Source organism: Leopardus geoffroyi, chromosome B3, assembly GCF_018350155.1.
Source record: "Leopardus geoffroyi isolate Oge1 chromosome B3, O.geoffroyi_Oge1_pat1.0, whole genome shotgun sequence".
Taxonomy (NCBI): Eukaryota; Metazoa; Chordata; class Mammalia; order Carnivora; family Felidae; genus Leopardus; species Leopardus geoffroyi.
Genome location: NC_059337.1, coordinates 147,263,262 through 147,286,019, shown reverse-complemented (window position 1 = coordinate 147,286,019; position 22,758 = coordinate 147,263,262). Strand labels below are relative to the sequence as shown.

The following is a 22,758-nucleotide window of genomic DNA, read 5'->3' as shown; positions in this document are numbered from 1 at the left end:
GGGGATGGGCTAAACTGGTAAGGGGCACTAAGGAATCTACTCCTGAAATCATTGTTGCACTATATGCTAACGAATTTGGATGTTAATTTTTAAAACTAAAAATAAATACTAATTAAAAATTTAAAAATTAAAATATTTTAAGAGAAAATAATGCGTGATCATGCTGTTGAGGTAAATGTTTCTTAAAGATTATGCCGAAGCCTCCATTAATAAAGGTAAAAATCCAAAACTGGAAAAAAAAAGAATTCTTCATATTGTCACACCGCCATCCACACAAACTAATATAGAAGTGCGTCCCTAACCCTGTCATTCACTTTACACAAGCAAATCTAAGTCTGGAGCTTGATATATATGTCAGAGGACATGCAAATGGGGCCCTCTCTGTGCTGATAAAACCAGCCCAGCCCCGACCCTGCAGCTGGGAGACGAGCCCCAGCACCAGGAGTCCCAGGTGTTCCCATTCTGTGATCAGCACAGAACACACACACCTCACCATGGAGTTTGTGCTGGGCTGGGTGTTCCTGGTTGCTCTTTTAAAAGGTAATTCATGGTGAAGGAGAGACACTGAGTATGTGAGTGGATATGTGTGAGAAACAGTGAATGTGTGATAGTTTCCTGACCAACATGTCTTGTGTCTGCAGGTGTCCAGTGTGATGTGCAGCTGGTGGAGTCTGGGGGAGACCTGGCGAAGCCTGGGGGGTCCCTGAGACTCACCTGTGTAGCCTCTGGATTCACCTTCAGTAGCTATGGAATGAGCTGGATCCGCCAGGCTCCCGGGAAGGGGCTGCAGTGGGTCGCAGCAATTGGTAGGAGTGGAGGTAGCATATACTACGCAGACTCCGTGAAGGGCCGATTCACCATCTCCAGAGACAACGCCAAGAACACGCTGTATCTCCAGATGAACAACCTCAAGACCGAGGACACGGCCACATATTACTGTGGAAAGACACAGTGAGGGGACATCACTGGGAGCCCAGACACAAACCTCCCTGCAGGAGGGGATCAGCACCACCAGGGGGCGCACACTATGCACAATTCTCCTTTGTGTTCCCAGGCGCAGGTGCAGATAGAGGTTACAGGCAGGTTTCCTGTCAGGGTCTGGGGCTTCCTCTCCACACAGCAGTTTCCCCAGGGAGCCTCCCTGGTTATATGATTCTGTGTTTACCTATTAACTCTCTGAATTAGCAACTGGGTTGTCATAGGGAAACTAGACTAACATGCACAAAGACACAGTTGTTTGCACTTGCTTACTCTGGTCCCTCAACATGAGTGAATTACAGATTTCCTGAGGCACAACAGCTGCACCTTTACAGGATTCCCAGATGCGCTCCCTGTGCAGCCAGGACCACAGGATCCCACAGCTCCTTGTCCTCACCCAGCCCTTGTCCCAGTCAAACAACGTGACACTTTCTTCATAGCCCTTTGCTACTCAGGACTTTAAATGAGCTACAGCTTTAGTCAATTACTCTAAAGGAGAGACAAACAATCTCCATGTATTGGTCAAGATTCCCCTGAGGAACACAACCCAAAGGTCATTGGTTTCCACAACTAAATAGTTTGAGAAGTCCCATGATCTACTGTCACAAGCTGAAGACCCAGGAAAACCAGTGATGTAATTCTTGTCTGATTCTGACTAGTGTCTAGTCTCAGAACAGGGAGAGCTGATGATGTAACTCTCAGAAAAAGGGCCAGAGGAGACCAATATTCCAGTTCAAACAAGCACATGGGAAGTAAAAATGAGGGAATTCGTCCTCCATCTGCATCAGATTCTATTCACAAACTTAATGGAATGGGTGGTGCCCAGGCAGAAAGAAACCATGGGTGGAAATGCCAATCTCTTCTGGAACACATCGCAGACATCCACAGAAACAGTGGTGAATCTGGGCACCCATGACGCAATCAAGATAACCCAGGAAGTTAATCATGACAAGTCAACCTCCTGTAAACGTGGAGCTCAAAGACTGAAGATTTAAAAGTCGATCCCACCATCGGGGTGGAGTCTGGTGGGCACAGCAGTGCTCCTGTGGAGGAGGGCAGAGGCCCCTAAGTGGAACTGTGGTCTGAGTATCCCCTGGGTCACATGGGGAGAGACAATTCCCTTCCTGCAGTGCATTTGGGAGACGGGGCATTGGCTCTCATAGGACAGGAGAGCTGACAGGCACCATTAAAATTCCCTGATCATTAGCATAGGAGCCTCTTCTGAGAGCAGCTAGCTGGATGCTGCCTTCTGGTTGTTCTTCACCATGTACTCCAAGCCCCTAGTGTTCATGCAACTGACCATCTGGGGTAAACCAGCTCCAGGCACAGCACATCAAGACCCTCTCCCAGAGGATCAGTGGGGTCCCTGTCATATTGAGTTCACACAATTTGGAGTTTTCAAACCCAGCCAGAGCTCCTGAGATAAAACATAAGAGCCCTGTGCCACCAGATGGGCCAATGGCTTGGACGCAGACAGGGTGAAAGCAATTCTGACGGAAGCCTGGGACCCACAAGTGTTCTCTCTGTGTGAGGGCTTGTGAACAGGGGAGGCTGGGAACTCCAACTCCAGGGACTAGAGAGGGAGCTGATGCCAATATTTCCACCCACCAATCAGCATGGACAGATTTCACTCAGCAGCACAGCATCCCCAGTGGAAGCTGAGCCACTAACACCAAGCTCCACCTACTCCAGCCCCCATCAAGTGCTTGCTTACAAGGAAAGAGTGCCTGGCAACCAGACCACCACTGGACCCCTTCCTCCAAAGACCACCGTAAACCCCCACACGCACCAAGTCAGATGATCATACAGTGAGGCATATCCTCACCTCTAGGGGAGATAGGAATTAGCCTCTTTTAACAAGCAGACCAAACTCACCTAGTTAAAACTCACAACACTGGCGACAAGGTCCAACACTCAACATGCGTATCCTCAACATGCGCAATTGAAAATTATGCAGCTAAGAATACTTTCTCCAGCAAGGCAGTCATTCAGATACAAGGAGTGATAGAATTTCCCAAACAAAAACAAAAGGAGTTCATGGCCTCTAAATCAGCCATGCGAGAAATTAAAGGGGACCCTTTGAGTGGGAAAGGAAGACTAAAAGTAACAAAGACTAGAAATAAACAGAGAAAATCTCCAGAAACAATGACTTTGGAGGTAACACTATGGCACTAAGTTTATATCTATCAATAATTACTGTGAATGTAAATGGGCAAAATGCTCCAATCAAAAGACATAGGATACCAGAATGGATAAAAACAAATACAAGACCCTTCTATACACTGCACATGATTGACTCATTTTCAAACTAAAACACCTGTAGATTGAAAGTGAGGGGAGGGTGAACAATTTATCATACTAATGGAAGTCAAAAGAAAGTTGTAGTACCACACTCATATCACACTAACTAGTTTTCAAACCAAAGTTTGTTACAAGAGATCAGGAAGGCAGTATATCATCATAAAGGGGTCTATCCAACAAGAAGATCTGAAGCTTTAAATATTTATACCCCAAAAATGTAAGCACTGAAATATATAACTCAATTAATAAGAAACATAAAGAAACTCATTGATAATAGACAATAGTAGTAATAGAGAACTTTAACACTCCACTTACAACAATGGAAAGACAATCTAAGCTGAAAATCAATAAGGAAACAATGGCTTTGAAAGACACATGGACTGAATGGACTTAACAGATATATTCACAACATTCCATCCTAAAGCACCAGAATGCACATTCTTTTTGAGTGTGCATGGAACATTCTCCAGAACAGATCACATACTATGTCACAAATCAGCCCTCTACAAGTACAAAAAGACTGAGATCATTCCATGCGTATTTTCAAACCACAACACTATGAAACTTTAGGTCGACCACAGGAAAAATCTGGGCAACACCACCAATACATTAGGTTAAAGAACATTGTAGTAAAAGCTGAATGAGATTTTCAGGAAATTACAGAAGCAATAAAAACTACATGGAAGCAAATGAAAATGAAAACATGCCAGTTCCAAACCATCTGGATGCAGCAAAGTTGATGGAAGAGTGAAATATATAGCAGTACAGGCCAAACTCCAGAAAGAAGAAAGGTCTCAAACACGCAACCACTTTACAACTAAAGGAGCTAGAAAAAGAACAACAAACGAACCCTAAAGCCAGCAGGAACAGATAAACAAAAAAGATTACAGCAGAAATAAATGATATAGAAACAAAGAAAAACAGTAGAACAGATGAATGAAACTATAAGTTGGTTTCTGTAAGAATAAATAAAAATGAAAACCCATGGGCAGACTTGGCAAAAACAAAAGAGAAAGGACGAAAGTAAATATAATCAGAATTTGAGACGAGACATTGCGACTGACACCACAGAAATACAACCATGAGAAAATAGTTTGGAGATTTATATGCCAACAAATTGGGCAATCTGGAAGAAATGGATAAATTCCCAGAATAATGTAAACTACCTAAACTTAAAAAGGAAGAAATAGAAAACAGGAACAGACTGATAATGAGCAAAGAAATTGAATCATTAATCAAAAATCTACTGACACACAAAAATCCAGGGCCAGATAGGTTCACAGGTGAATTCTACCAGATATTTAAGAAGAGTATAAAATATTCTATTTAAGCAGAATAGAATATTCCTGTCTTCACAAACTGTTCCAAATAATAGAAATGGAAAGAAAACTTCCAAATTCATCCTATAAGATCAGTATGATCACGGTTCCAAACCAGATTAAACCCCACTAAAAATGAGACTTTCAGGCCACTAGCCCTAATGAGCAAGAATGCAACAACTGTCAAGAAAATATGTGCTGGGGCGCCTGGGTGGCTCAGTCGGTTAAGCCTCCGACTTTGGCTCAGGTCGTAATCTCGCAGTCTGTGAGTTCGAGTCCCGCGTCGGGCTCTGTGCTGACAGCTCAGAGCCTGGAGCCTGTTTCAGATTCTGTGTCTCCCTCTCTCTGACCCTCCCCCATTCATGCTCTGTCTCTCTCTGTCTCAAAAATAAATAAACGTTGAAAAAAAAAAGAAAGCGAATACTTGCAAATAAAATGCACCAATACATTAAAAGGATCCTTTAACGTGACCAGGTGGGATTTATTCCTTGGCTGTAAGGGTGGTTCAATAGTCACAAATAAATCAGTGTAATACATACCATCAATCAGAGAAAGGATACGAATGATATGACCCTCTCAATAGATGCAAAAAAAAACATTTGACATAGTACAGCATCCGTTCTTGATAAAACCCTCAACAAGGGGTAGAGGAAACACACCTCAACATCATAAAGTCCATACATGGAAACCCCACAGCTAATATCCTCAGTGGGGGAAAAAAAAAACCCTTTTCCTCTACTGTCAGGAACACAAGAGGGATGTCCACTCCCATCATTCTACTTAACACAGCACTGGAAGTCTTATCCTCAAAAACAGACAACAACAAAAAATAAACGCATTCAAGTTGGAAAAGAAGTCAAACATTCCCTCTTCACAGATGACATGACACTCTATATAAAAAACTCAAGATTCCACCAAAATATTGCAAGAACTGATACACAAATTCAGCAAAGTCCAAAGATACAGTATCAACATACTGAAATCTGCTGCATTTCGACACAGCAATAATGAAGAAACAGAAAGAAAAATAAAAAAAAACTATCTATCCCGTTTACAATTGCACCAAATATAATAGGATACCTAAAGAGTTAAAATATCTATACTCTGAAGACTCTAAAAACGGTGAAAGAAACTGAGGATGACACAAAGAAATGGAAACACCTTCAATGTTCATGGATTTAAGGAGCAAGGAGTGTTGAAATGTCTATGCTACACAAAGAAACGGGAAACTTCGTGATTGTGGATTTCATGCTATATTACAAAGCTGTACTTATCAAGACAGTAAGCTACAAGCACAAAAGAGACACATAGATCAAGAGAACAGAAGAGTAAATCCAGATATGGACTCACAAATGTATGGCCACCTCATCTTGGATGAAGTAGGAAAGACTATGTAATGGGAAAAAAAGACAGCCTTGTCAACAAAGGGTGTTGGGAAAACTGGACCAGAACATGCAGAAGAATGCAACTGAACCACTTTCTTACTCCATACACAAAAATAAATCCAAATGGGTGAAAGACCTAAATGTGAGACAGGAGACCATCAAATCCTAGAGGAGAACACAGGCAGCAACCTCCTGGAATTCGCACATAGCAACTTCTTACTAGACGTGTCTCGAGAGGCAAGGGAAACAACAGCAAACTTGAACTACTGGGACCTCATCAAAATAAAAACCTTCTGCACAGCTAAAGAAACAATCAACTAATCTAAAAGGCATTCTACAGAACTTAAAAAGGTATTTGCAAGCCACATATCTGATAAAGGCCTACTATCCAAAATCTATAAAAAATCTTCTCCAACTCAACACCCAAAATACAAAGAATCCAGTGAAGAAATGGTCAGAAGACATGGAGATACTTTTCCAAACAAAGCATTCAGATGGCTAACCGACACACGAACATATGCTCAACATCACTCATCATCAGGGAATTACAAATCAAAACTACAATGAGAGATGCCCGCACACCTGTCAGAATGGCTACAATTAACAACTCAGGAAACAACAGATATTGATGAGGATGAGGAGAGAAGGGAACCCTTTTATACTCTTGGTGGGAATGCAAAGTGCCCGGACCATTCCAGAAAACAGTTTAAAAACTAAATATCAAAAAACTTTACACTCCAGCAATTGCTCTACTAGGAATTCATCCAAAGCACACAAAACTTCTGATTTGAGGAAGTACATGCACCCCAATGTTTACAGCAGCATTAACTATGACAGCCAAACTGAGGAAAGAGACCAAAAGTCCACCATGTGATTAATCTGCTATATGTATAGAATGGCATATTACTCAGTCATAAAAAAGAATGAAATCTTGCCATTTGCAAAGGTGTTGATACAGCTAGAGGGTATCATGCTAAGCAAAGTAAGTCAGTCAAAGATGACAAACACCATATGATTTCCTCATATGGGGAATTTAGATCTAGGGGAAGGGGAAAAAGAGCAAGAAATCATAAAAATAAACTCTAAGGTTAGAGACCAAACTGAGGGTTGCTGGAGGGCAGGTGTGTGGGGGATGGGATAATGGGTGTTGGGGATTAAGGAGGCCACGTGTTGTGATGAGTACTGGGTGTTAATGTAAGTGATGAACCATTAAATTCTACTACTGAAATTAATATTACACAATATGTTAACAAATAAACACAAACTGAAAAAATTTAAAAAGTGGAAAAAAGGAAGGGAGAATTGTTGTCACAAATTGTCATGAACATGGAATCTAAGGGAGTGACTCTAACGTCTTGCATTTACTCATTATATCCCTAACTGATGGTGGACATAAATTAACATACTCATGAATTTTCACAGCAGTGCCTGGTGGGCTGGAATTCAAACCACAGCTGCCCTTCCCAACTCCACTGTGCCCACACATCATGGGCAGCTTGTCCAGACACCTGCACAAGAACCCAGGTTGGGCCTCAGCAGGGACCCACATCTGCAGAACTGGAAAGTGTGGACAGTTGATGCTTCCTGAGAAGCTCTGCGTTTCCTTCCCCGACTTGCTGTCTCAGCAACCTTGTCTTCCTTGCCTGTCTCTTGAAGAGAACATGTCCCCTGTTAGTGGTTCATGAAAGTGAGGGGCTAGATGTTCTATAAACATTCAATATGACAGATAACATACAAGGGGACAAAAAAAAAAACCCATATGATGCAGCCTGTCTCGCGGCTCCTATCACCCAATGTGGTAGAGTACAAATAAATCTAAGTTTTCATTTGGTCAAAAACTGCACAGCACTTTGGAAAAGTATTAAGAGATGAGAACCCTGGAAGAATTCCACAAATGCAGATATGAGCTCCCCGTGGAAGGAAGAAGAAAAATTACAGTCCCAAACACGCAAGGGTAAAATAATTTTAGGAAATGATACAAGAGCTTCAATGCATTCTATTCATGAAGTGTCTAAATTGGCAATGCAAAAAATGGATTTTGCGGGTTTCACATAGAATTGCGAAGGAAAAATTGTGTCAAGAACTCGGTTGTGTGCACAGAGCTCAACGGCTCCTGAGACATATAGAAAGCCCACCACCTGAAAAGGTAAACGTGTTTTTGGACCCCAGGAGCATATCTATCAAATCTGATGAGCAGTCTGGCCAAAGAGATACAGAATGGCAACTCTTGTAAAATTTGAACTTCAATTTCATATATTTCCACATAATTTCCATATATCATGAATAACCATGCCACGAAAATGATTTGCTAGAATCTATAAATTTGAAAACAAACGACAAAACTCTAAGTCACCAGAGACCAGAAAGGGAACACGTCAACATTGCGAGAAACCAGAAAAAAACAAGACTTGTAGTTACATTGTAAGTCAAGAAATCAGTGGGGTGCCTGGCTGGTTCAGTCGGTTAAGTGTCTCACTTCAGCTCAGGTCTTGATGTCACGATTTGACGGTTTGAGCCCCGTTGTCAGGCCCTATGCTGACAGCTCAGAACCTGGAGCCGGCTTCAGGTTCTGTGTCTCCCTCTCTCTCTGCTTTTCCCTGCTCACGTTCTGTCTCTCTCTCTCTATCAAGAATAAACATTTAAAACAAATATTAGTCACAGGCAATCAATCATCAAGAAAATGAAAACTATAGCTAAGAACACAACACCCATAAAATGAAGTGGTATCAACAGACTTTGTGAAAATCAAATACGCTTATCTGCCCACGTGAATACCAATAGTAAGATAAGTTACAGAGTACGAGACAACATTCACAAATTGCACAACCACCAAGGGACCTGCATCTTGAATATGCTAAGAACCCTCAACAGTCAATAGGAAGAAAGGAAACAAACCTCCATAAAACAAGCACAGCCTTGTGTAGTAGACATCCTATCCTTGAGGTTATAGACACATTAGTTACTGACTGGAGAAGACTCTTCACACCATCGACTGTCAGGGAAATTCAAATCAAGAACGCAATAGATGCCCTATACACACATCCCAATGGCTCTGGAATGAAAACAACACTGACAACAACAGCTGAGCTACCAGCATACGTGGGGCCTCAAACAATGCAGGAAGGATTGACAAACAAACACCAGCTCTGGAAAACCGTTGGCTGTTGCTTATGAAATTATACAAGGATGACATAAAAAGGAACCTGGAAATACCACTCCCGAGTATTTGTCCCTGAAGAATGAAATCCCATGCTCAGAAAATAAATGGTGTGTAAATATTTATAGCATCTTTCTTAGGGTTAGAAGCTCAGAATAAGGCAAAAGTCTTTCTAAATATAAAGGAATAAACCAACTACGAAACTTCCATCAATGGGATGCTTTGCCAGAGAAATGTGACACTACTGATGCACACCTGAAACCAGGTGAAACTCAAAGACATGATGTGGAGAGAAGGGCGGTAGTCCCATAATTACAGAGGTGGTGTGACCTGGGACATTCACACAGCCAGACCATGGTGACAGTGGTTTGGTTGGGCATTCCTTATCTCTTTCTTTCCCAAACCACATGATGAGATACTCTGCTTCATTTGAGAGCACTCCTATGTTCAACCACCCTCTGATGTATGGAGTCGCCACAGACTGAACCCTACAACCTCGGACTCCTCTGAATGGAGAGTTGTTGAGGCCATAATCTCACATGTGTTCTGACAGGAGCTGTTCCCTCCACTGTCCCTGGCTCTGGCTCTCTCCCGCAGGTGAGCAGGAGTAGGTTAGGAATCTTCCACTGAAACTATTGGTCTCCTGCACCTGACTCTCCCACAACATGAGGGCCAGACCTTCCTCACACTCAGCTGGAAATGAAGTCAGTTCTATAGGAACAGATTTGCTCCTTGATTTAGAGGATTGCTCCATCTCCCCCTTACCCTGGGCAATACTCTGGGCAAAGGTCTGCAGCTGCAGGGGGTGTCGGGGACAAACAGGATTCCAAACAGTTTGGAAACTGAGGGCTCTGTTTAGGGATGGCTGGAAGCTTCACTGCCTTGTGGCTTGCTTGTCCTGGTGGCATGAGACTCCTGCCATACAAGTCAGGTCTGGGGTGATCAGGTTCCCAGCATCCCTAGTGGACTGTGCCCAGGGCAGAGCTTCCTTCCTGGGAGTGGGGCTGCCAACAATGAGTGAGTCGCACATCTCAGTGGCACCTGCTGGGGCTTGGCCTCAACAGCAAACAGCTTAGGGTCACTGACATCCTGTCCCTCTGGGAAAGAGTCCTCTGAACAGGAGCTCGTCACCGGGACCGTGTGTATTGGTTACAACAGTCGGGATGGGAGTTTGCAGCAAGGCTCAGTGGCACATGCCTATAGTCCCAGTTACTTGCACTGGAGTTTCTACTTCCTGATCTGGGGTGGGAAAGGAAAAGAACATACCTTAGTTCAAATATTCTAGGTATTCTTTCTGGTAGTATATTTTCTGCAATAAATGGTTCTTCATGGGCTGTATGCCAACATGGCCATTTGCAGACACTGTAAATACATCATTTGAGATTTTATTCATATTCCACATAGTAAACATTCAATGTAGTATTACTTTCAGGTGTAAAATATAGTGATTCAACATTGCAATACAGCACCCAGTGTTCATTATGAGCGCTCCCCTTAATCCCCATCAACTACCTCCCCATCCCTACACCCACCCTCCCCAGGGTAACCATCAATTTTTCCCCTATAGTTAAGTATCTGTTTCATGGTGCTTACGTGGTTCCATGGGTTAGGCCCATGACTCTTGATCTGGGCTCTTGTCTTGATCTCATCGTTCCTGAGATCGAACCCCACTTTGGTTTCTGCACTGACAGCACGACGTTTCCTTGGGATTCTCTTCCCATCTGCCTCTGCCCCACCTCCCATTCTCTCTCTAAATAAATAAGTGAACATTGAAAACATTGCCTATTTCTTGGTTTGCCTCTTCTCTCTTATTTGTCCCTTTGCCCATTTGTTGTTTCTTAAATTCTACATATGGATGAAATCATATGTTTGTCTTTCTCTGACTTATTTCAGTAAATATAATACTCTCTAGGCCCATCCCTGTCCTTACAAATGGCTAATGCCATTCCTTTTATGGCTGAGAAATATTCCAGTGTGCGTGGACGGGGTTATGTAGATATACCACGTATTCTATACCCATTCATCCATCAATGCATACTTGGGCTGGGTTGTTTCCATAGCTGGGCTGTTTGTGACATAGCTGCTATAAACATAGAGGTACAATTCCCTTAAATTAGTATTTTTGTATCCTTTGGGTAAATACCTACTAGTGCATTTGTTCTATCGTAACGTAGTTATATTTTTAGCTTTCTAAGGAACCTCCATGCTGTTTTCCATAGTGGCTGTGCCAGTGTGCATTCCCACCAGCACCTCGAAAAGGGTCCTCTTTCTCTGCATCCTCACCAACACCTGTTGTTTCTTGTGCTGTTGAGTTCAGCCTTTCTGACCAGTGTGAGTTCATATTTCATTGTAGTTTGGAGTTATATTTCCCTGATGAGGAGTGATGTTGACCATCCTTTCATGTGTTTATTGACAATCTGTAGGTTGCATTTGGAAAAATGCTTATTCATGTCTTCTGGCCATTTGTTAATAGGATTATTCAGTTCTGGAGTTGAATTTTATACCATATATAGAAAACCTGAAAGACTCCACCAAAAAAAAACCTCACTAGAACTGGTACAATAAACCAGTAAATTTGCAGCATACAAAATCAACATATAGAAATTTGTTACATTTCTATACACCAATAATGAAGCAGGAGAAAGAGAAATCAAGGAATCAATCCCACTTAAAATTACACCAAAAACGATAATATACTAGAAATACACCTAAGTAAAGAGGTAAAAGATCTGTACTCTGAAAAGTCCGGGACATTTATGGAAGAAATTGAAGAAAACACAAAGAAATGGAAAAATTTTCCATGCACATGGATTAAAAGAAAAATCATTGTTAAATGACAATACTATCCAAAGCAATCTAGACATTCAATGCAAATAATTCAATTTCCTGTCAAATAATACCAATATTTTTCACAGAGCTAGAACAAATAACTCTAAAATTATCATGGAACCACAAAAGACCCCAAATAACCAAAGATCTTGAAAAAGAAAAAACCCGGGGCGCCTGGGTGGCGCAGTCGGTTAAGCGTCCGACTTAAGCCAGGTCACGATCTCGCGGTCCGTGAGTTCGAGCCCCGCGTCGGGCTCTGGACTGATGGCTCAGAGCCTGGAGCCTGTTTCCCATTCTGTGTCTCCCTCTCTCTCTGCCCCTCCCCCGTTCATGCTCTGTCTCTCTCTGTCCCAAAAATAAATAAACGTTGAAAAAAAAAAAAAGAAAGAAAAAGAAAAAAACCTGGAGGCATCACAATTCTGGATATCAAGCTATATTATAATGCTGTAGTCATCAAGACAGGATGATACTGGCAAAAAATAGACACATAGATTAATGGAAAAGATTAGAAAACCCTGAAATGGACACATCACTATATGATCAACTAATCTTTGACACAGCAGGAAAGACTATCAAATGGAAAAAGTCCCTTCAACAACTGGTGTTGGGAAAACTGGACAGCATCGTGAACTTGTAATGAACCTGGACCACTTTCTTACACAACACACAAAAATAAATACAAAATGAATGAAAGACCTAAATGTGAGACAGGAAACCATCAAAATCCTAGAAGAGAACACAGGCACCAACCTCTTTGACCTTGGCCAGAACAATTTCTTACTAGACATGTCCCCAGAGGCAAGGGAAACAGTAGCAAAAATAAACTATTGGGATCTCATCAAGATAAAAAGCTTCTGCACAGCAAAGAACAAATCAACAAAACTAAAAGGCAACTGACAAAATGGGGGGAGATATTTGTAAATGACATCTCAGATAAAGGGTGAGTATCCAAAATCTATAAAGAACTTACCAAACTCAACACTCAAAAAACAAATAATCCAGTGAAGAAATGGGCAGAAGACATGAATACATATTTTTCCAAAGAAGACATCCAGATGGCAAAAAGACACGAATAAAGATGCTCAACAACACTCTTCATCAGTGAAATATAAATCAAAACCACAATGAGATACCCACTCACACCTGTCACAATGACTAAAATTAACAATTCAGAAAACACAAAATGTCAGCAAGGATGCAGAGAAAGTGAAACCCTTTCGCACTGTTGATGGTAATGCAAACTGGCGCAGCCACTCTGGAAAACAGTGTGGAGATTCCTCAAAAAATGAAAAACGGAACTATCCTGTGATCAAGCAATTGCATTTATCCAAGGATACCAAAGGTATCCAAGGATACCAAAATGCTGATTCGAAGGGGCACGTGATTCCCAATCTTTATGGCAGCCTTATCAACAAAAAACAAATCATGGAACAGCCCAAATATTCATCAACACATGCATAAAGAAGAGGTGGTAAATATATACAACGCAATATTACTTAGCCATCAAAAAGAATGACATCTTGCCAATTACAATAATGTGGATGGAACTACAGTGTATTATGCTAAGTGGAACAAGTCAGTCAGAAAAAGTCAAATATCCTATGATTTCACACATTAGTGGAATAGAAGAAACACAACATACGGAAAGGAAAAATAAAATAAATCAAAACAGAGAGGGAGGAAACCAGAAGACACTCTTAAATACAGAGAACAAACTGAAGGGAAGTGGGGGAGTTGGGCTAAATGGCATGTGGGCATTAAGGAGGGCACTGGGTGAAATGAGGGCTGGGTGTTATATGTATGCGATGGTTCTCTAAATTCTACCCCTAAAATCAGTACTACACTGTATGTTAACACACTTGATTTACATTAATATAATACAAGAAAATTATATATAGGGAGAGACTACCTCAAAATAGCAAGCTTCTGCACAGTGAAGGAAACAATCAACAAAACAAAAAAGCAACCTATGGAATAGAAGAAGATATCTGTAAAGGACATATCCTCAGGGTTAGTTTACAAAACATATAAGTTTTTTAAATTCTTTCAAATTATTAGTAGAGAGTGTGTCCGTGCAGTTCAGCACACTGTTGTGTGAGAAGCAAAACTCGTGTCTTCCACTTTTATATTGTGGTAAGATCTCACTGAACATGAGACCCACACTCTTCAAAAAATTTTAAACTTACATTACAGTATTGTTAATTACAGGGGTAATGATGTGGAGACCCCTCTAGAACTTAATCATCTTGCATAACACAAAATCATAGCCCTTGAGATCTACTCTTCATTGACCCTCCCTGCCAGGCCCTGGAAACTGCCATTTCACTCTCCATTTCATTGTTATCAAAACCCAAATTCAGCTGCCTGTTGCTGGAAAGGTCAATGTTCAAAGTTTTCGTTTTGGTGGGAAAGGAATTTGAGCTATATTCAGAAGGCCAGCCACAGGGGAGAAGGCAAACTCTTGTCCAAAAGCCAAATCTGAGGTTTCTCCCTGACTCAGGGGGTTTTAAAGCAGTAGAGGGTACTTAATCAAGCAAGGGAGTGCCACGGTCAATACCATCTTTTGATCATGGGCAGACTCCATGGTACAAGCTGCCAAAGAAACCTTAACTCCCCTCCATCTCCAGCTGAAGAGGGAACCAAACATACATGGGAGGAGACTGCCAGAGGCCAGGAAACAACCACCATAAGGGATTAGAGGAGAAAACCCCTGGGGCTCACACATGGTAGCAGTACTTTCTGTTCTCCCCAGCTGCCATAAGAAAATACTAAAATACAACCTTGTAGTTCACCAATCATTACTCAGAATACTGAGAAATGTTTTCCTCAGTGAACTCAGAGGAACCTTCAAAGCAAAAACCAAAAGGATCAAATGGCTTGCAAACTAATAGCCAAGGAGAATAAGACACATAAAACTACAAAGAGATTTTTTGAATCACCCATAAAGGTAAAATTGACAATGTTTACCTCCACATCACAAGGAAGCAAAAGCAGTGGTCTCTGTAATGAGGAAAAGGAGTCATCCAAAGAAAGTGACCCAGCAGAACCACAGGACATGGAATTGGTAGAGAAGTTCAGGGTGTTATAACTGCATAGCCCATATGCAAGTAGCTGGAGGAAAGACTGAAGGTGTTGACTAGAGCCATGCCTCGGGGTCCAAATCCCTACCCATGCCCATGTGACCACTCTTGACCATGGCCCACCTGCCCCTCCCACATCCACCCCAGCTGAACTGATGTGCAGGGTCACCCAATGCCACACCCTGAGACTGTTGCCGAACCCCACAGGTGGCCCCCAGGTGCAGGGTGCTGGCCACCTGGCACAGCCCTCTGTTCTGTCTGATGGTCTAGACCTGGCTTTGCTGAGGATCCTCCATTTACCGTTCTCACTGGCAGATGTCTCTGAGCAGGGGCATGAGGCTGGCAGAGGGCCAGGTCACCCTGAGGGCACCCCTCTTGCTGTTTGCACTCTGGGCAGTGCTGGCTCCTGTGCAGGGTTCTCAAGGGCATCCCTCATGGCGCTACATCTCCTCTGAGGTGGTAATTCCCAAAAGGAGCCGCACCACAGCAAAGGCATTCAGATGCCTGGCTGTCTGTCCTATAGCCTGCGTTTTGGGGCAAGAGACATGTTATGCACATGCGGCACAAGAAACTCTTTTGGTCCAGACTCTGCTGATGATGACTCAGGATGCTCAGGGAGCCTTGCAGATGGACTACCCCTTCATGCCTCCAGACTGTTACTACCTCGGCTACCTGGACGAGATTCCTTTCTCCACGGTCACAATTGACACAGGCTATGGCAGCCTTGAAGATATCATGAAATTGGATTAACTTGCCTATGAAATGAGACCCCTCGGTGATTTCCAATGTTTTGAACACTTTGTTTCTCAGAGAGTCGCAGACATCTGTGCAATGGGACCCACTTATAACCTAGGATATAAGGAGGACAGGGGACCCCCTGTTCCTCAAGGAAATGCCAGTGCAGCCCCAAGGATCTCTAGTAAGTTCTGTTCATCCCATCACGGAATTTTCAAAGGACTTGCTCTCAGTTTCAAAACAATGTATAGTGTGTTAACCACGTGGAAAAAGGTGCCCAATTCCTAACAATGATAGTTAGCTTAATTGAGTCAATATTTCATGGTATTGATGTAAGTTATTGGTTTCATCGTCATTTATAGTGAGAGACATCAAGCTCACACGGGCAATTATGTGTTGCATCAGAGTCCTTTTTTCTCTTCAGTAGTATGAGTCAAAGTATTTTTGATTTCTTAAAACACATTCACCCTTAATGTGATTTGAGATGGGCCCCATGAGGTTCATGGCACTCCAGTTGTATATTCTATATGCCATCCACCAATGGGTTATATGCCATCATTCTGGGTTATTTAGGCAGACATTATTTACTCTTGTCTGTCATAGCAACACATCAGATGGCAAGAAATTGTGGCTTGTGCATTGACACTGATGAATGTGCTTGCCAAAAAAGGTCCAGCTGCCTTAGGACCCAACTAACTGGTATAATGGAAGCTTTCAGTAACTGTTCCTTCATTCATATGCAGCACATAATGAATTGTGGAACAGGCAAGTGCATGTTCAACACTGAAATGGTGCATTTAAATAAAAGCCTGACCCACTATCATTATGGAAACTACATAGTGGATCCAGGAAAGCAGTGTGACTGCGGCTCATTCAACCAGTGCTACAGCAATCTAGGCTGTATGCGTGATTGTATCTGAACCCCTGGGGGCAAATGTAATACAGGCAGATGCTATACAGACTGCACCAACTCCGCTGCTAGGACACTCTGCAGACCAATCCAAAATATACGTGATCTTCCAGAGTCCTGCCATGGGGTGACCTTGGCGTACCCTGAAGACTTCCATATGCAAGATGGAACCGCGTGCACTGAAGAGGGCTGCTGCCATCATGGAAACTGCACTGGCCGCACCATTCACTGCCAAGAAAGCTCTGGCAGAAATTCTGGGAAAGGCGAAGATGTCTGCTATACCATAAATCACAAAGGCAGCTGACATGGAAACTGCAGAAGACCCTGGGGAATTCAACACTGAACCTGTTCCCATACAGGCGTGCCGTGTGGAAGGCTGCAGTGTAGGAATGTCACACATCTCCCTCAGCTGCAAGAGCATGTTGGATTCCATCTGTCTGAGATCCAGGGTTCTGATGTTTGGGGCTGGATTCACGTCGTAGCACAGGAACAACCGAGATTGGTCATGTGAGAACTGGTACTTCCTGGGCTTCTGGAAAGTTCTGTCAGGATACCTACTGCACTGGCAGTGGGGCTCAGCTGAATTATAACTGTATCCCAGAGAAATGCAGTCACAGAGGGATGTGCAACCATAACAGGAACTGCCACTGCCACATGGGCTGGGATCCTCCATGGTGCACGGACAAGGCACTGGTGGGAGCACAGACTGTGGGCACCTCCAAGAAGAATTCAGTCAGTCAGGCAAAGTCATGAATCCATGGTATATCTCAGAGTGGTTTTTGGTCACATTTATGCCCTAATAGCTGCATTCCTCCTTGTTGTTTCTGGAAATGTCAGAACTATAAACACAGAGAAAGTTAAGGAAGAGATTTTTGGAGAAGACAATCCGTAATTTAGCCTCCAGACCCCTGAACAACTATAGACAATGCATCTGGTGCATCTGTAAAAATACAGTATTGAGGCAGCACAGCTGACATCCACGTTTCCAAGGGTCCGTGGGAGACACAGGGGTCCTCAGGCACATCATGGCTCTGACACCAGGTCTCTCATGGGTCACCAACCAGCACTCTGAAATAAAACTTGAAAACTGCATGCTTGTGGCTTTTATGTAGTTTTTAAGCCTGTAAGAGCCCAAACTGAGCCTTAGTTTCTGGGAAGAGGACCTGAGTCAGAGCTGTGTCTTGAGCGGAAGTGTCTGGTTCCAGAATTAAGAGAAGTTGACACAAGCTCCTTTATTGGCAACTTCATGAGTTTTCTCCAAAACTACGCTGTTGTGGACTGAACATTTTCTCATTCTCCAGGTAATCTGTCTTCCCCCAGTCCCAGGTGGGCTCAGGATAATAGAGGGCTACCACCATCCATACTGCCTGTCCCAAACTGGGGTGTCTGTGGGCTGTGAGGGAAAGGGATGGGCATTAGGTTCCACCTAGCGCAAGCTGTGCCTCCCTGGAGACAAAATTTCCAAATGTGGGAGACTGAGACCATGAGGCTGAAAGGAGCACCCAATGAAATCAATCAGAAAGGTAGGCATAAGTGCCTATGGATGACTCTGGCATCTAGAGGGAGCTCGGTGAATGTGAATCCCTGCTCTCTTTCTCTTGCCTACTTTTCAGTGAGTTTAACCTTAGATAAGAATCTGCCCAGGGTTCCCACTTTGGTTTTCCAAACACCTTCTAGAATAACACAGAGGTGAGCCTGTGAAAGTTAGCGAATTCAGCCCCATCCGCTCCCAAGAAATCCTGTACTTGCCACCCTGTTTTCTATGTCCTGATCATTGCGAATGTGGGATGGAGGCCTGCCCTTCCCTGGGTCCTTGTTCCCTCTTGTTCTGGGGTCTGTAAGTCATAAATCCTGTGCTTCCACTTCCTTTGTTGGGGATGTACTGAAACCCCACCTTCAGTCACAAGGGGCCCGCACATCTCATGTACCCCAAGTGAGACTCAGATGCCTAGGGAGCTGCCTGTCACCCACTGTGACTTGCTGTTGCCACTTCCTTCAGCAGGTCACAGTCTACATGTTCTTAATTCAGTCCAGAAGCTGAGGTCCCACAATACATTTATCCCCAAGGATGGGATTGGGAGCCTAGCTGATGCCCCCCTACAATGCCTTAGACCTAAGAATGGCTCACTCATTCCTCACCCTCATGTCTCAGCTGCTGTGGGAAGGAGCTGGTGCTTGCTGGTGGTCTGTAGCTTTGATTTGGGCTTATGCCAGGTGTTGCCAGAAACCCTCACCCTAAATTATCAGTGCCATAAAAGGTCAGACTCCCTGCAGAGACCAACAAGCAGGCACCAGTCTGGGGGTGCAGGGGTGTGCATTTCCTATTTATCTCCAAAGGAGGTGGGCACCGAGGACAGTGTTCCTAGATTAGTGTCGAAGAAGACGCCAGCTGCTTGGTCCAGTGTGTTGCGGCCAGCACCGTGGTGTTGTGCTTGATTAGCCAGCCCTAGCTAGTGATGGAGGCAAATCTATAAGAAGCATCATGGCACCCAGGGTGGAGGACTTGGCCAAGGCAAGCTCCCCCTAGTGGCTGCAATCCTCGCTGCTGTCGCCAATGGCTCCCCACTTGTCAGGTATTGAGTGGGACACCTCAGTGTGGGAGGCCACAGAACATGACTCTGGGAAGAGCTAACTTCTACCCCAGATTTTCCCTGTCACGATCCACTATACCTACATGTCCAAGGACCAGCGTCAGAGACAGAAGTGGTGACAGGCACTATATCTTCATGGAAATGCAAGGCTTCCTAGAATCATTTGTCCAAAGGGAGGGAGACAAGGACATTGATTGGCTTTTGTGGGTCTTCGTCATTGGCTCCGAGCTGTTGCTTACAGCACTTGACATGCTGCAGCGGACTGGATTGGTCCAAGACCACCAAATTCATCATTCACTGAAAAATTCAAAGTATCCACAGCCTGTTTACAAAGACACCCTAGAGGAGCCTCCAGACTTTTCATTCTATCAAAAGACCATGAGAAACACACCAAGGCATAGGGCAGGAGACACAGACAAAAAAAAAGGGGGGGAAGGCTCTGAGGAAGACGCTCCCCAAGCCCCCAGAGCCCACAGAGGTAGGAAGAAAGAAGCTCTGATTCCTGGGACTTGGATTTTTATGGCATGGCAGCACAGGCCCACTGGGAGAGGTCAAGCCCAGGTGACGCCATCCACCTCTAAGATAGAATGGGGACAATTCAAAGAGTGTGGGTTTTTGGTTTTGTGTTTTTGCCTTGTGTCATGCGCCCAAGATCCTTGACCATTTCCAACCTGGAGTAGAGACCCTTGACAACACAATCTAAGGAGTTCTTCATGAAGGACCACTCTGACCTTAAGGCTGTGCCATTACATTCACAGTGGGGGAACAGGACGACATGGGTTCCTGTCCACGTGACCAGAACCTGGTCTCCTCAGGACCCACTGTGGAGACTTTGGGCGAGGAGGGCATGCATCCATGCTGATAAGAACCGGTTTCATCAGGACCCCCTGTGGAGGATTCGGGAGTGCGAGGGCCCACGTCCAAACTGACAAGAACCCAGTCTCCTCAGGCCCTTGTGGAGACTTCGGGTGGACGAGGGCCCATGTCCACGCTGACAAGAACCAGTTTCATCAGGACCCCCTGTGGAAGATTCGAGAGGAGGAGGGCCCACGTACAAACCGAGAAGAACCCGGTGTCCACAAGACCCGCTGTGCAGTGTTCAGGGGGAGATGGCCCCGCGTCCACACAGACAAGAACACGGTCTCCACAGAACCCGTGAGGAGACTTCGGGGGGACGAGTACCCGAGTCCACACCGACAAGAACCCGGTTTCGTCAGGCCCCGCTGTGGAGGATTTAGGAGGACCTGGGCCTGCGTCCACACTGAGAAGAACCCGGTCTCCTCAGGACCCGCTGTGGAGGCTTTGGGTGGACGAGTGCCCACGTCCACACTGAGAAGAACCCGGTCTCCTCAGGACGATCTGTGGAGGATTCAGGGGGACGTGGCCCCGCGTCCACACTGACAAGAACACGGTCTCCACAGGACCGCTGAGGAGGATTCGGGAAGACGAGGGCCCGCGTCCAAACCGACAAGAACCCGGTCTCCTCAGGACCCAATGTGGAGGATTCAGGAGGACGTGGCCCCGCGTCCAAACCGACAAGAACCCGGTCTCCTCAGGACCCGCTGTGGAGGATTCAGGGGGACGTGGCCCCGCGTCCACACGGACAAGAACCCGGTCCTCTCAGGTCCCGCCAAGGGAGCAGCAGGTGAGGAGAAAGCCAGGCCCCGGGAAGAGGAGCTTCCGGAACCTGGAGGCCGAGGGGGGCGCTGTTCCCCAGACCCTGGGGGGAAAGGACCCTGCGCGGCGTCCTGCGCGGTGACACTGTGTCCCCCGCGGGGCTTACCTCACCGGCGCCGGGCGGCGGGGCCGCGCGGCCGTGTTCCTGCTCCGCGCCCACTCGGTTCCCGCCGCTTCCTCATGCGGTTCGCGGTCCAGGAGCGGGCTCCCCTGGCGGAGCTTGCACTCCCGCCGTTCTGGCCTCGCGGGTCCCTTCAGCCTCCGCGCGGGGCGGGGTGTCCCTCCCGAGGCTGCGACGGCGCCGTGGGGAGTTCCGTGCGACACCCCGGAGCTGCAGATCGCTCCGGGCAGGACAGACGCGCTCACAGGGTCGGTTCCTCCGCGGCCAGGAGCACAGAGCAGCTTTCCGCCCCCGTGCGTCTTCCTCCGTTTCTGTCCCCAGTGCCCTGTCCTGGGACAGCAGGCCTGCCACCTCCTTGCTTAGATTTCCTCCGGGGCACGTCGTTCCTTCTGCTGCGGTTGTAAATGGCACCGTCTCTTCCTTTCTCTTTCCGACGGGGCGTCAGGAGCGTGCAGACGTGCACGTGGTGTGTGTGGGCTGATCTCCTATCCTGCGAGTGTCCTCGTTTATCCTTCCGTTGCCCTTGGAAATCACGCCGCCAGTTACGTTACCAGCAAAAGCGGGTTTCTTCAGGAGGAGCGGAGGTTGCCATCCGGGCCCAGCAAGCTGTGGCAAAACCGCGGCCGGGTGGGGAGCACACGGAGAGGAACGCTGTTTCGCAGAGAAGAGGAAGTTGGGAGGCTGGTTTGGAAGCGAAGTCCGCAGGAGGAAAGCAGGGCTGCAGGGGAGCAGGCGCCTCCCAGGCCCAGCTGCAGGCGCGGTGGGTTTCCTGTAGGGGCCGCAGGGCACAGCTTCCCCTGGTGGGTGGGGCCTGAGCCTGGGGCTTCTCTCTGCGGAGGGTTCTACTCTTGGGTCTGTAGCCCTGGGTTGTTCCTGAGCCCGACCCTGGGTGGTGGGCTCCGCCTTCCAGCCTCCCCTCCCCGCCTCCCGAGGCCACTCCGGTGAGATGTCCCTTCATTGGTTTTCGCAGTTCTAACAGCTTATTAGTGGCGTCCTGTGGACAACCGGAATTCCAAATCCCACTGCTTCCGCTGCACCCAAGACACGTGGCCACCAATCGAACCCTCCCACGTGCCTCTGGCTCACGTGCTGCCTCCTGCAGGGCCCGTGGCCTCTCCGCCTGGGTGAGCTGGGTCTGGGCGTGGGCCTACGTCACAGCGTTTGACCCCTCTCTTGCCTCTGTCATGTGGGGCTGACACTGATGTTTGGAGGAGTACCTTACTCTGTGATTTCAGACGTGCAGTGAACGTGTCACGGCAGCGCAAATACACTTTACCTGGACGCTCGTTTCTTTGCCGCGTTTGCCACTTCACGTGAGATACTTTGGTGCGTTTTACCCCAAACGGGGACGCCCTCCCGAGAAACCACCACAGAACCCCAAATGAGGAAATCCCTGCGTTTCCACTTTAGAACCCAGACCACGGGCCCACTTCAAGTGTCCCCACCTGCCCCAGTGTGAAATGTCTTTTCCCATTCTGATCTGGTTTCTTTTGGGGAAGTGCTCCTGAGACTTTCCCCTATGTGTGTAACCTGGGGGGATTTAAAGAGCAAGGTGGTTCCTGGGGCTCCTGGGGTCTCAGTCTGCTAAACCCCGAGTTCACATCAGGTCCTGATCTCGAAGTTGATGGGTTCGAGCACCTGCTTCTGGCTGTGTGCCAACAGCTCAGAGCCTACA

General features: G+C 45.8%; 1 long non-coding RNA gene and 2 gene segments (V, D, J or C); 2 read left to right on the top strand and 1 right to left on the bottom strand.

Moving 5' to 3' along the window:
- The window catches only part of LOC123584377, a 271,648-nt gene that overhangs the window by 90,713 nt on the left and 158,177 nt on the right, over nucleotides 1–22,758 (top strand).
- Nucleotides 1–22,758, bottom strand: part of LOC123584388 — a 180,578-nt gene that overhangs the window by 63,429 nt on the left and 94,391 nt on the right. The window lies entirely within an intron of this gene.
- On the top strand, nucleotides 401–21,869 carry LOC123584381. The segment is given in 3 exon segments: nucleotides 401–540; nucleotides 642–938; nucleotides 21,839–21,869. Coding segments are annotated over 3 exon segments (363 nt in total).